Here is a 14,107-nt window from a genome sequence, read left to right on the forward strand (position 1 = left end):
AATATTGAAATTGCTCTGTTCGCATTGTGCGCAAAAAAAAAGAGATACATGCAGAAATGGACACAAAATTGGATTTGACCTGCAATATGATCATAGCCAAGATTTCAGTTTTATTCCATTTTTTGCTTAATTTTCTTGTTGTTCACCCACTGAAGCATTTTGCTTTTCTTTTGTGTTTTTTATATATATATATATATTTTTTTTTATTGTAACTTACAAATTAAAGGTATCCAGGGTCTAGCAAATTTTTTTGTATTATTTTAACAATTCTGAGTCACAAAATATTACTTATAGACACTATAACCTTTACAAATGCAAAGACTTTGTCAAGTAACGTTGCGCAACCTTTTTGGGGTCTTGAAATGATATAATGTATGTAAACGGACAGATTGTTGCAGCCTAGTTCTTGAATGTTCCCTTTACCTGCAGGGATGCCCAAACTATGGCCTGTGGGCCGTTTGCAACTGCCGTCCATTTTAAGTGGCCTACGGCATATGCTAAAAATAAAATTTCACACATCCCGCGCTGCTTTTAAAAAAGAGGGGAGGGGCTTCGTCAAATGGGGTGCTATGCCCTTGACAAATATGCAAACTGGTCTCATCGGGAGCTTTTCCAGATATATGAAGATGACAAAAAATAATAAACAACTAAAATAGTAACAAAATCACTCTTGATAGCGCCCTGGTGAATAAAGATATTTCAGTTTTGCCTCGCTTTTGTGCTTTGTACCAACATCCATTTTGTGAAAATATCACATTAATGACACTAACAAATCTGTGCTAAAATTGTTAGTTTAATGCAAATTGCTCTTATTTCAGTTGTAAATGTGGATCCAGTTTTCGGCTGCTGCTCACTGTAGGGGAGGGATGACCGTAAAACCACAAAATGCTTACAAATTCCCCAAAATATTTCCCCTATTAACTGAAAGCTGTGATGTAGCAGTGTGGTCTATATGAAAACAATATTTCATTTCTTGATAGACTGATTTTAAAGCTTTGTTAAAATAGTTAACATTTTGAAGTGGCGATTGCATCCTTGGAGGAAAATGATTGGACAGGTTGTGGCCCCTGATTTCACTGCCATGTATACTCAATTGAGGAGAATATGTTGCATGGAAAATATTTAAAATTAAAATTGCGTATATAAGAGTAAAAACAAATGTTGTTATCTTACTCGTTTTTTTATTTTTATTTTTATTTTACACTACCCTAATAAAATAAAATAAAATAAAATTAAAATACAAGTTAGAGGTGAAGTCATTTCATCCTATCTCAAGGAACCAAACGTGGCTGTCCTTTTTTCGTGTAAAATTACACAGCAAACAAGACTTTGTTGTTGTCTTTCTTTCCCTTGCAGATTGTCAGCGCGTACGGTGGCAGCAGTATTTCGACGCGATGGTGTTAGACGAGGATGTAAGCTAGGTGGCCGCACCACCACATGAATCAAACCGACCGCGACTTCACAAGCCACACGCGCATGGGAACCGTGCTGAGCGCCCGGGCATCTTCAGAACCCGCAGCCGAGCGGAGGGAGCCCTCACCCGGCCACAAGAAGCGCACGCTCCGCCCGGAGTCTTCCAATCTGCCTCCACAGTTCTCTTCCTCTTGACTCGCATGCGCACACACAGAGTGGAAAGTAGTAATCTCCTCGGAGGTTTGCTTCTTCTCTGACAGGCTTGCTAAGGTGTTTTGAGCCCTTAATGAATGAATATTTTTGCTTTGTATGATTGTTTGAGGCTGACAGTCGGACGAACTGCGTCTTGGCGCGGAGAGCTCGGACTTCTTTTGGCTGGAGGGCGAGAGGAAAAACACACACACCAAACAAAACAGTCCTTTCTGTCACTTCTTCTTTTTTTTTTTTTTTTTTTTTTAGTCCAGCGACTTTAAACCAGGAACGCGCTTGTGAGCTTTCTTCCCTGCTGAGGATGAGAGGAAATTAGACGTGTTGATCGAAGCTTTGAGCTTGTTTTACTGGATTTATTTTGGCTGTGGCGAGCGAAGACCCGGAGCGGAGCGGAGCTGCGCGTAAAAAAGCGAAAGAGGTCTTTCCTCCGCTCTCCTCATCTACATCGCCATCCAGATACACTTCTATCCATCTGTCTACGTCTACCTCCTCTGTCCATCTATTTCTCCATTTGTTTCCATGTTGTAGGTCCGTGTGATTTTGCTAAAATGCATCATCAACAGCGGATGGCAGCTTTGGGCACAGACAAGGAACTGAGTGACTTACTGGATTTTAGCGCGGTAAGATATTGTATTTATTTTTATTTGGTACAAATGAGTGTGATGATAGGAGAGCCTGGAAGTAAATAAGCACGTCCTGTTAGGCTTTCACAGTTTACATGTTTAATTAATGAGTTGCACGGCGCATAACCTGCATATCTTTATTTTGACATTAACTGCAAGACAAAGTGTGTGTTTATTTAAAGTAAGCTAAAAGAAAAGTGAGAGCATATTTGTGATTTCATTGTGTTTGTGTGTGTAGATATTTTTGATGCTGCATTGGTAATTTTGTTGTCTTATAGATGCGAAACAGCGATTTGAAAATGTTCCCATCATCTATGGTAGTATATCTCATTTTAAGTCCTTCTTCCCCCTTTTTGTGTAGCCTTTTGCCCATGAAAAAAAGCTATTTAATTTCCAATTACAATGAGTGTACCATGCACAGTTTAGGCCTATACAGAATAGTTCCAAGCAAAAAAGAGAGAGAGACTCTTTCAGCATGAGCCTGCGTGTTGCACGTGTCCCGTCCGTGCAGCTTTCAACGCAAAGACATAATCCCGTTTTAAATGTAGCACAATAATTTTTTTCCCAATTCCCCTTTAATAAATGACTGTGGTGTGAACTTGAGGGACAGGAAATAGTGTTCCATGCTCTCGGCCATGTTTTCTGTGCCTCTACCTCCCTCTGGGAGCAAGTTTGGTCACAAGAGGAGGAGGGGGATGAGGAGGAGGAAAATAGATACAGCCCTCAATGAGGAAGAATAAACGGACTCCCATTAATCCTGTATGAAAGGAAGATATGTCAGATTAGAAAGTGCAAAAAAGGGTAGTGGTGCTGCATGCCAGGAAATCCTTAAACAAAAGAAAAAAAAACTAAATATTACCCCTTAATGATTATAAATATGCAAATACACACATTTCCATAGCTTACCTTATTAAACCAGTTAAACAGGTTCATATAATTACCCTAAGGAATATTCATGCTTAAAAACTATTACGGCTGAATTTGATCTCTTTGTCTTTATTTCAGTTTCAGAGCCGTCACATGTAACACACACTCTGAACCACATTATTGTCAATGTTTAATAACCACTATGACTTTATACAGAGGCTGTGGATCTAATTTTTTTGTGTATTGTGCTACTGTGAAGTTTTTGAAATGTAAGCACTAAGAAATTTACAACCAATAATTGATGAATAGTTTTTAAATATATGTTTCCATATATCACTATACTTTATACTGTATATATGTTGTACAATAACATATTCAGAAAGTGTCAGATAAATAATCTGAGTATTAAGTGATGAATCAAAACTTAGTACAAGTGATTATATTCTTATCATTATTATTAAAAATTCAAAACTTTAGTCCTGAACAACAATATTGTCAAACAAAAATATACACAAGGACAATAGAAGGAATCTTACATTTGTGCTTTAAAATGCTTTTTTATCATTTTATATGTGAAAACTGAACTACAAATGAACTACACACACATTTTAAGGCCTCTCTCCATTACATTCAAATACCAAATGAAAAGTCATATTGATTTATTTCTCCTTGTGTTTGACTCATTCCAAATTTATGAATAAACAAACGTTTGACCAAATCGAGCGGTGAACCCATCAGCGTGTCTCCTCCTACCATTAAAGCAGGCCAAAGATAAATTTATGCAATGGCAGGTCCGTGAACGCCCACCATTGGACCGACTACTGAAAAAGTGCTTTCCTTTAACAATTACTAATAAAATATAATGTCAATTCTGTCGGAAAAAAAAAGAAGCATCCATCACAAACATCTCAGGCTCAATATGAGGCATAATGATGTCAATGTTCATTTTATAACTTTCAATTGATAGAAATAATAATAATGAAATTATGTTATTTGCATGTGAAAGTTTGTCACTCAATTAGTGCTCACTTCGGCCTGCTGCTCCACAGAGATATAAAATCTAACTTTTCATGATCTGTGATATTTTGCAGCCTCATTGTCACTGGTGAGACTGCTTCTAATATAGCAGTAGTCAATTTCAGCATCACGATGCATGTAGACATCACAATGATTGTTTCAGTTCGATATGTGATCACTATGATGAGCTTCATTCCTAAATACAGTGTTTTGAAACGTAATTAAATATTCGGATATAAAATCACAGAAGAAAAAATGATGCTCAACTGTAAATGAACATGTTCAAAGTTTTCCAACAGAAAAGTCGGGTACTCATATGTTACAGTCCTAAACATGAAGACAATTCAGCTCTTGTTGGGAAAAAAAAGATAAATGCTTTTTGTAAAGCAGATGTCACCTTTACATTTGAGGCAAGGAGTGATACACTTCTTGCGGCACTATTTCCCAGCCAAATGTCTCCCTGGTGTATTGGAATGAAGCTTTTCATATGTAGCCGCAGTCATTTTTGTGTGCTCTTATTGCTGCCTGTGTCTGTGCTTTTGAAGGTAATGCGTGCTCTATTTGTCTTGTAGATGTTTTCCCCTCCTGTTAGCAGTGGAAAGAATGGACCGAACTCCCAGGGGAGTGGACATTTCTCCGGCTCAAGTACGTCAGCTTTCTTCTTTTTTTTCAATGAGCTTTATGTTGTCTCAATTTGAGATCCTCCCATGCACCTGCTCTGTGTGGGTAACCACACACTTTTGTTTGGTCGGCGCGATGGAGGCTGTTGTATTTGTAGTTTGGTGTTTTAAAATTTCTCCGTTAAACTTCATACTTTTCAATGTTATATATCAAATAAGCTCACGTGGCTATTATAACCGATTCACTCGCCGAATTGAGCAGCTACAACTTGTGGTTAATTGCATAATCTGATTAGATACAATATAAGATTAGCAGTATTAATATAACAATAAGAATGGATGAATGGATTTTGGTGACAATTGTGAAAAAGGACTGGCTTTATACTGCATTATTAAAAAAAAAAATATATATAGGACTAGGCTCAAATTCAACACAGGAATATATCGATGCACACATATATCGTTACGGAGGCGTCAAAATCAATATTGCATATTCATTCCAAAAGTTTTCCGGCGCGTCTCTGAAAGTTGATCTTGGGGACAAAAAAGTATGTGAAGTAGAGGTGTCAAGATTAGTGCGTTCATTTTGAGTTAATTTAAAGTTCCTTTAATGCCACCATTTTTTTTATTTATTGCGCAATTATAATGACCGCCCCTTACTTGGAAAGCCCACCTGGGGAATTCCAGTTGCAACACAGCAGACACGTTCACATCAAAAATTAACAGTAATAAATGTAATAATAATGCATATATTTGTGGAGAATGGGGTCCAGTTGTATATTAAAATTTAAAAAATTTGCAGAATTTCACAAGTTATATTCATGTTAAAGATTGAATAGCTCATAATATGAATAGAAAATGCACTGAGCTGTCACCAACGTCTTACAAATGCAATTATGCCATCTAGTGGCAGAAAAATTACCTCAACACAAATCAATACCACACTCATTTTTTTACAGTACATCTTTTTGATTTTAACTCCATTTATGAATTATTATGAAATTACTGTTTCAATGACTAAAAGATGCAGCAGTATTAAACATTTTTTTCACTTTTATGTTAACACGAGTATGAAAACTTTTAAACATATTGTACATTTTATTGTACATTTAGAACAGACATTAAATGTACGATTAATCATGAGTTAACTATTGAAGTCATGCGATTAATTACGATTTAATTTTTTTATCGCCTGACACCCATAAAGTAAAATAATGTAAAATATCGGGATTCATATTGCCTTGAATACCATGTATCGGGATTCATTTGCATGACCATACATATTGTATCGTGAGGTTGTTGGTAATAATAACCAGTATTAGATGTCATTATAGCGTGTACCTAATGAAGTACTGAGTTATGTTTTGTTTGTAGGTTCTTCCAAAACCTCTAGGTAATTAGTATGCTACATAATAATGTAAATATTGTCATATTAAAAACAAGACATTTATAGTCTTTTTCTTTTTTCTTCTTTTTCTTCTTCTTTTTTTTACAATTTGGAGGATAACTTTTGTTTTCAGATATTCATGTTCATTCCTGAGAGCAACTTCCTGTTTTTCTGATTTGGTGATGTCACTCTTTCCTGCCTGTGACTGTACCATGGGGATTAGCTCACTGCGGTTCTATACAGTGTGGACCTTGTGTTGTCAAACAGTAGTGAAACATGCTCACTTGGAACGTTGAGCCGGACAGTTGATTACGAGGTGTGTTTCGATTTACAGTCAGGTTGTAACTTGGTGCGTTTGTCATGAAACGTGTGTGTGATTGACATTAATGAGATAATACCAGCAGAGTGTGTAATTTATTCACTTAATCCTATTTGGCTTTTAGAGAGTGAGTGAGCGAGTGAGTTACTTCCTTAATGTGTCTTCCATTCATACATTTTGTTACCATGCAGTAGGTCAGCCACGTACACTGTAGCGGTCAACATTTATTTTGATCCTGCTTACGTGTGCCAGCAATTCACAGTTCACACTGAGCCACTTGCTTATACATGCAGTCACTCTACTAGTAGCAGACAACAAACAATAACATAGTATAGATTAGAACCGCTCATTTACTAATTCAGGAAGGGCTACGTGTTCTGTTAAGCTTGCTTTTAACAGTTCAGATGCTGAGATCAGTACAATAAAAGTGCAGTTAGTAGTGGTTCTTGTACACGTCCGACGACACGTCCTGAACAGCTGCTTGTTAGCATGAAGCTAGCTGGCATAGGCTCCAGCTGACCCATAAACCTGAAATGGATGTCACTGATGCCTGTATTGTAGTGATTATACATGATTACAGTGGAAGCACAGTTTTTGCAAATAATTTAATAGAAATGTATGAAAACTGAAGCGATATTTACCCGATAAGAAATAATGTAATCTGTTCCAGGCATCTAAACGTATTAACAAAAAAGACATTGCAGAGAATGACTATGGTTAGTAGTAAATACGAATGAATATTTAACTTAAAAAAAAAACTTTATTGAAGACTCTTGTTAGATACTTCCATTTGAATTTTACTAACACAAGATTCAGCCTGGGAGTCACTGAACCCCTGTCACACAGAAAAGATGAGATGATACTTGGTCGCATGCTCAATTCCAGGAAATTGGTGCATAGGTTACGTTTTGAAAACCGAGTAGATGTAAAAAAACAAGGGATTACAAAAACCCATAGTACCTAAGTATGCAAAATCAAACCGACGCTACAATTTTATTTTTTAATGTATTTTTTAATCTCCATTTGCATCATGATTGCTAACATTGTGTGAGCTCTTAAAGCATGGGAATTCCCAGTTCATTTGCACGTGGCTACATTACGGCAACACAGCATGCTAACATCCATGTGCGAATTCCTGAAGGCAGTTTTAGCAAATTAGGGCTACAGACAATGTTTCCATTGATGAATCAGATATGTTTTATGCGCACTGATAAATCACACATGTATGCGTGTACAAGAACTTTTGCTCATGTTGCACGTACAGAGAAGACACAAGAATCAGAGACTCACGGTGTCACATGTAAGTCATAAAATAAATGTGACATTGTCGTCAGATTACTTGTGTTTACTGTATTTGTGCATTGATTCTTATCGTCAATTATTAAGTGTGAAGTCACAATTTGTTTCATAAATTGGAGTAATTCCTACTCTTCAGAAGTTTGCATAATCCAGTTGGTAATGATGCTCAAGTCTTATTAACTTTTGTTCCATATTTAATGGCTGTTCATTTCATTTATTTAAATTGTCAAAGATTTTAGGGAGACCCAAAGATTATACTGGAGATCAATTTGAAAAAAAAAAAAAAATCTTTTTTTTTTTAAATAGCACGTCAATGTTTTTATCCACAGTTTAACTTCCAGATTAAGCACAACTCCATTGAATAGCTGTAGTTAGACTGTAGTAAGAAGAGCTGATTACGATTGGCTTCATGTACAGCTGCATGGCAACTTTTTTTGTGCAGTCACAATAGATAGAGACGGTGAAAGGTGCGAACAGGTGTGTACTCTCAATATCTAGCTAGCATAGTAAGAATTAAGAGGATTACTGCTGACTTTGCTCTCCATGTAACCACGCACATGCCGTTTTAAGTTCGATTTCATTTTAAGATGTTAGTTGTCAAAGCTTGTAACTGTTTAATTTACGTACATACAGGGTTGGACTGGCACCAAAAATCAGCCCTGAAACTATAACCGAAACCGATGCATGTGCACCTACACAGTAAATTCTGTAAATTTCAGTTTTAGAGTAATATTTACACTTGGGAAAAGAGAAAAAATCAATAAATTGAAAAAATAAAATAAAAGTCACTCAAGGGTTGAGAAACAAACTCACGACCTTCAGCTTGGGAGACAGCCGATCTACTCCCCGAGCCACACAGCTCCTGCTATGTGTTAGTATATTGCTTGTGTCAGATGGAATCTTTCTAAGTCCAAGAGACCAAAAATTATGTTTTTGGTCTCCTATTGGAGATAAGCAAACAGGAGGACAGGCATAGCTCAGGTGGTAGTGTGGCAGTCTCCCAGGCTGAAGCTTGTGAGTTTTTTCCTCAACCCTTGAGTGACTTAAAATTTTTTATTTTTTATTTTATTTTACTCTCTTCCAAGTGTAAATATGAGCCTACTCTAAAACTTAGTCTATTCGGTCCCACTCTAAATAGAGTCAAATTTACTGTGTAAACATGACACAATGACACAAACATTTCTTATTTCTTCACAATTCTCAACACTGGATATGTGTGCATTTTATTTCATGAAACCATGACTGTGGTGTGTGCAATGACTTCCCAGCCAAGTTTCCTGTTTGTTTTGGTGTGAAAATAATGGATATAACTGACACTGACTGGAAGAAATGTCTTAGAAATGTTGTATTCACACTTTACAAATCTGACTACTACTGGTTCACCGCTGGCTCAGTTTGCTGTCTACAGTATGTTGTAAATGTAATCTATTGGGATAAAATGCCCCAAAATACTAATTAAATATCACTGCATCAGCCCCAAAAGACACTGGCCCACCGGCATCTGCCATGTATGCCAGATGGCCAGTCCAGGCCTGTATACATACACGTTTATTTCTTTATTTCTTTATTTTATTTTTGTTCTCAAAAATACGGGCATCTTATAGCTCAAAAATGTTATAGGTTAAAGAAAAACTGAGATCAGTTATGGATCCTAAGGGATATGGATATGTTGCTTAATCGTAGAGAGCAAATTTTTTTTAATAATAATTACATAATCGCGCTAGTGGCTTCATTTATACTTATTTGATTAAGTTTTATTGTAATAAAGATGAGTGCATAGCATTTTTTGGGGAAAATTCTTGTGTAGCTCAGGGAGGACAGGAAAGCAAGCATCAAGACTAAGGAGACTAATGAGGCTCATTGGTAAACAATGAAGCATTTGTGCAGAAATGCTGGACTCCAATGCCATTAAATAGTTATTCACGAATAATTTTCACAAATAATAGTATTGTTGGCAATTATTCACCTGTACTGCTATAAAATGACTTTGCATTCTTGAAGTTAGTTGTTGTAACAACACTTGCACAAAGCTTAAACAAGCACAGTATTGCTTGAGAACGTATGATGGGTTGGATGATAGCGAGATGGCGGCTTAACAATAGATTTTCATAAACATGTGGTCAGGAGCTTCGGGAGCATTTAGGGGTTCAAGGACACTTGAATATGGTTATTTGGGGGAGTCAGCCTGTTGTTGCCTTACAGAATAGGGAAATATTGAACTCCATATAACCTTCACAATGACATACAGTATTATCTCGACCAGCTTAATTAGCGGAATACACAAGTAGTATAACTATACACCCTGTGCCATATTGAGATTATAACAGAATCCACGATCATCCAAGCAGAAGAAGTCGGTTTTGGTTGAAACCTTTCCTGCAGGGTTTTTGCAGAGAAACTCTCAGATCATTTCCGTTGATCCTGCTCATCTTCGTCAGCCGTTCTGTTAGTTTCCTAAAAACAGCGCGGCGCAGACGTCCTCTTTGTTTACTGCTTGTTTTTTGTGCCATGATGTGGTTTACTCCCGTGCCGCGCATGCAAATGTGAAGCAATACAGCAAATGTTGTGAGTTTGGGGGGGGGAGTACCCAGTTTTGGTTGCATTTTTATTGGATGTTGGTTTGCTGCTCCGTTGTGTATCCTCACTTTGGAATTATTTTCATGCCCAAAACACACAGCGCTGTCACACAAACTTAAAGCTACACAAACAAAATCACGTTTTTCCACCCACATGTACAAGATTCATCACGCACACACATTTTGCTCACCCCTGCTGTGGCTTTCTGCAGGCCTCGGCATTTTGATGAGCCCGGCGCTGTTTGTGAATGCAGCTAATTAGAACTCTATAGACCCACACAGCCATGAGAGCAGCAGTTTCCAAAGGAAGGGATGAGGCCAGAGGCTCGGACATGCTGACACTGAACCCGGTCCTCACATTGTTTAGTTCTGCTCAGCAGTCATGACTTTGGTTTCGATTTTGGGCAAGTTAGAAAAAATATACTGTTAAATATGGACTGCTCAGCAGTTTGACCTCCTAGCATTAGGCTAAATCATCACATGAAACATATTTTGGTTCTGCTAATCTTGGAATGTATCTGTTGGATTGAAATACAACAAAAATTCTACATGTGGAAACTAAAAAAATTACAAAAAGTTTACTACAGCGAACCCTAAAGCTTTTTAGTTTTGTGGAAAGCCAATTGCTGAAAAACACACCTATTTGCATTTTCCAATCCACTTTATTTCTATTGCATATTTTATAAACAAATGTTTACTATAAACTATAAAAATAAAAACAATCAATACAATAATACAATACAAAATAATACAATAATAAATACAATAACAACAATAAAAAATACAATAGGTAAAAGAAAAAAGAATACACTAAAATAATAAAAAAATAATAAAATAAATAATTAAATGAAAATAAGACCCCGAGGACCACATAATTCATGCTGAACTAAAAGCTATAAGTTCTTTCTGATATGATACCAAAGCCCTGGTTAATAGGAACGTAGTAATTAGCATAAAGGAAGTATTTTGAAGTGGTACATCTCGACTGTACTAAAATAGTTGTATGTCATGTATGAGATACGTTTAGCTTGTGTTGATAGGAGTGTTGCGGAGAGCTTTTGGGGCATGTGTATGGTTTTGTTTCTTCTGAGAAGGAATGAAAAGGAAAAAAGAATATCAATCATAGCATCTGCATCAAATATATCAGACGCCTGTGTTCAGCCAATATTTATTGAGTTATTTAACTCATTACTAATACTTTAGGTACTTATTAGTAGGGATGTTCGAGACCACTTTTTTTTCAAACCGATACGAGTACTCAAGTCTACCGCTACCAAGTACGGATATCACAAGTACTTTTGATACATACAAATTCCAGGAAAAAACAACTACCTATAATTTCAAAGAAAGACTTATATATTCCAATATACTATTTTTTTTTTTTTTTTTTTTGCTTAAAATTGCATAAAATGAATCCCTATTTTCTGTTCTTCTAATTTCTAATTAAATTTATTAAATAATAGTTTGTGATTGTAAAACGGCCACAAATCGCGATTACCAATAACCTTGAAACTAGGCCGGGTAACGTTACCTGGTATTGGTATTCGCCCATACCTACTCATTTCTAAGTTGTTAATACAATAACTTGTTAATAACACTAACGTAAAAAAATAAAAATAAATCCTATGTATGTATATATGTGGAGGTGTCACAAATGTAATGTAAACAATCTGAACAGCAACACTGGAAGACAAAGCATATACTGTAAAACAAAATATGCGCGAGTAAACATGTCAAACAAATTTACATGATCAGATCTGTTAAAGATGTATTTTTCACACTTCCACAAAACTATAAATATTTGTTTGTGTTTCTGATGGCTTAGTGGATGCTAAATCCTCATATTTTTGGAAATCAATTCACCTTTATACACAAAAGCGTAGAAACATAAACGGTGCAAGAGTCCCACATGACATGCTCAGCCCACGGTCATCAGCAAGCAGGAAGTGGATTAACCGTTTTAATTATTGGGAGATTTTGCCTCGTTGTTGTTTATTTTGGGATCATCCCTGGAAAGATAATGCACACATCAAACTCTGTGTGTGTTTCTAATCTCCTCCTGGATGAAGCCGTTCAGAGAGCAGCTCTACTGTGCTTGTCAGCAGCGCCACTCGTCTATTTCAGGTCTTGGCTGCTTTTGGTGTACCCCCCTTCCCCCTTTCCACCCTACACCACCGTTCGAACCCCTCAGATGTGCTGTTTGTTTCCCTGTCAACGGTGTTGGAAGGGGACTGAGGTGTGTGAGTGTGATATCTCACAAAATGATGTCTATGTATATGTGCGCGTTGTCTATGTATTGGTACAAAGGAAGGAGGTAAAGATGAAGACAAAACTTAACATAAAATAATTCAAAATCAATCTTTACAATAATTTGTGTGTGCAGCTTTCTTAGTCCAAACACGGTATGATATGATTAACTCATTCACTGCCATTGACGGCTATAGACGTCAAAAAATCATTTAAACAATTTCTACTAGCTTAACTTTTTTTCCACTTTTGTTAACAAGAGTATGAAAACCTAAAAAAATATATTGTACATTTAGAACAGATATATTAAAAAAATATTAATTGTGAGTTAACTATTGAAGTCATACAATTAATTACATTTAAAAATTGTAATCGCTTGACGCATCACAGTTGCTCGGGGCTCAGGTAACAACCAATGACATCACGTCAACAAAACGTGCGTCCGTCACTGATGGATTGACAGATCTCCCGTCAATATTGCCCATCGCTTATCAATAACCGAGAAAGTATTGGAACTCACTAAATTGCTATCATATTATATTGCTTATATCACAATAAAAGTTGCACTCAACAAAACCTCCCACAAGCTTGAATCAAGGACGTGCAGATGATTCTGTTTTTCCCATGTGTGTGTATTTCCTCTAGATTTGTCGCTTTTCCTCCCACAATCCAATCCATAAAAAATACTCTCAACTGCCCTTTGGTGTAAATGTGAGTGTGAATGGTTGTTTTGTCTATATTTGCCCTGTGATTGACTGGCGAGCAGCCCAGGGAATATCCCGCCTTTCGTCCAAAGTCAGCTGCAGGAATCGACTTTGAGCAGTACCAGTCGTCGTGGCGAAAGTTCAACTCGTAGAACAGATTCATTCTGTTTCTGTTTTATCTTATGGGGAAAATTAATTTAGAAATCACCCCCTGCAGCAGTGTTTGCTTCTTCACACATCTGCCGAGAAATTTGGGCAGCCACATACACAACCACATCGGAATGTTGGATTTTTGTTCCTCTAATTGGTATAGCTTATTCAGTCACAGTTTACAGCTGAGCGGAATAAAAAGGGGTTTGCTTTAATAATATCTCCTCTCACGTTTGATTTGATACACTTGTACGGAAACGGATAATGCGCCTTAACGTGGTGAACAACGCCCCCACCGCCACCCTCTTGTCTTTATTCAGTCAAATCAGCCTCCGTTCCACCCGTCACTCAAACTCATCCTGGATGATGGCTTTCAAAATAGAGGTGGTGAGCAGAAGCCGGTTGCTCAATACCTCACCCTCCTACCTTCTCGCTCTGCCTCTGAGGCTTTTAAATTGTCTTGTCTCCTTGGCAAAAACACCCAGCCAGGCTCTTAATTGAGGTACGGATTAAGAATTAATAGCCGTTTTTAGCTATAATGGCAAATATTATGAGCTCCATTTGTTTTTCAAATGCTAATAATGACTCTGCTAATAATGGGAGTGATTTCAATGTTCTCGTCTGTTAGAACTTGGCAGGGATATTTATTTATTTATTTATTTATTTTGACAACGC

General features: G+C 36.9%; 1 protein-coding gene across 3 annotated transcripts in view; it reads left to right on the forward strand.

Annotated features, from left to right (window-relative positions):
• The first annotated feature begins 1,435 nt into the window (after positions 1 to 1,435).
• The window catches only part of tcf4 (transcription factor 4), a 183,612-nt gene continuing 170,940 nt past the window's right edge, over positions 1,436 to 14,107 (forward strand). For 2 of the 3 annotated variants that reach the window (XM_086096541.1, XM_086096543.1), the window contains exons 1-4: positions 1,437 to 2,041; positions 2,152 to 2,243; positions 2,525 to 2,563; positions 4,703 to 4,775. In XM_086096541.1, coding sequence (XP_085952667.1) covers positions 2,172 to 2,243; positions 2,525 to 2,563; positions 4,703 to 4,775 — 184 coding nt within the window. In that variant the 5' untranslated portion in view covers positions 1,437 to 2,041; positions 2,152 to 2,171. Of the gene's footprint in view, positions 2,042 to 2,151; positions 2,244 to 2,524; positions 2,564 to 4,702; positions 4,776 to 14,107 lie in introns of all 3 variants that reach the window. The other variant, XM_086096542.1, reaches the window with a different exon arrangement.

Source organism: Leptonotus elevatus, chromosome 15 (assembly GCF_054856555.1).
Source record: "Leptonotus elevatus isolate MCC_2025b chromosome 15, RoL_Lele_1.0, whole genome shotgun sequence".
NCBI lineage: Eukaryota > Metazoa > Chordata > Actinopteri > Syngnathiformes > Syngnathidae > Leptonotus > Leptonotus elevatus.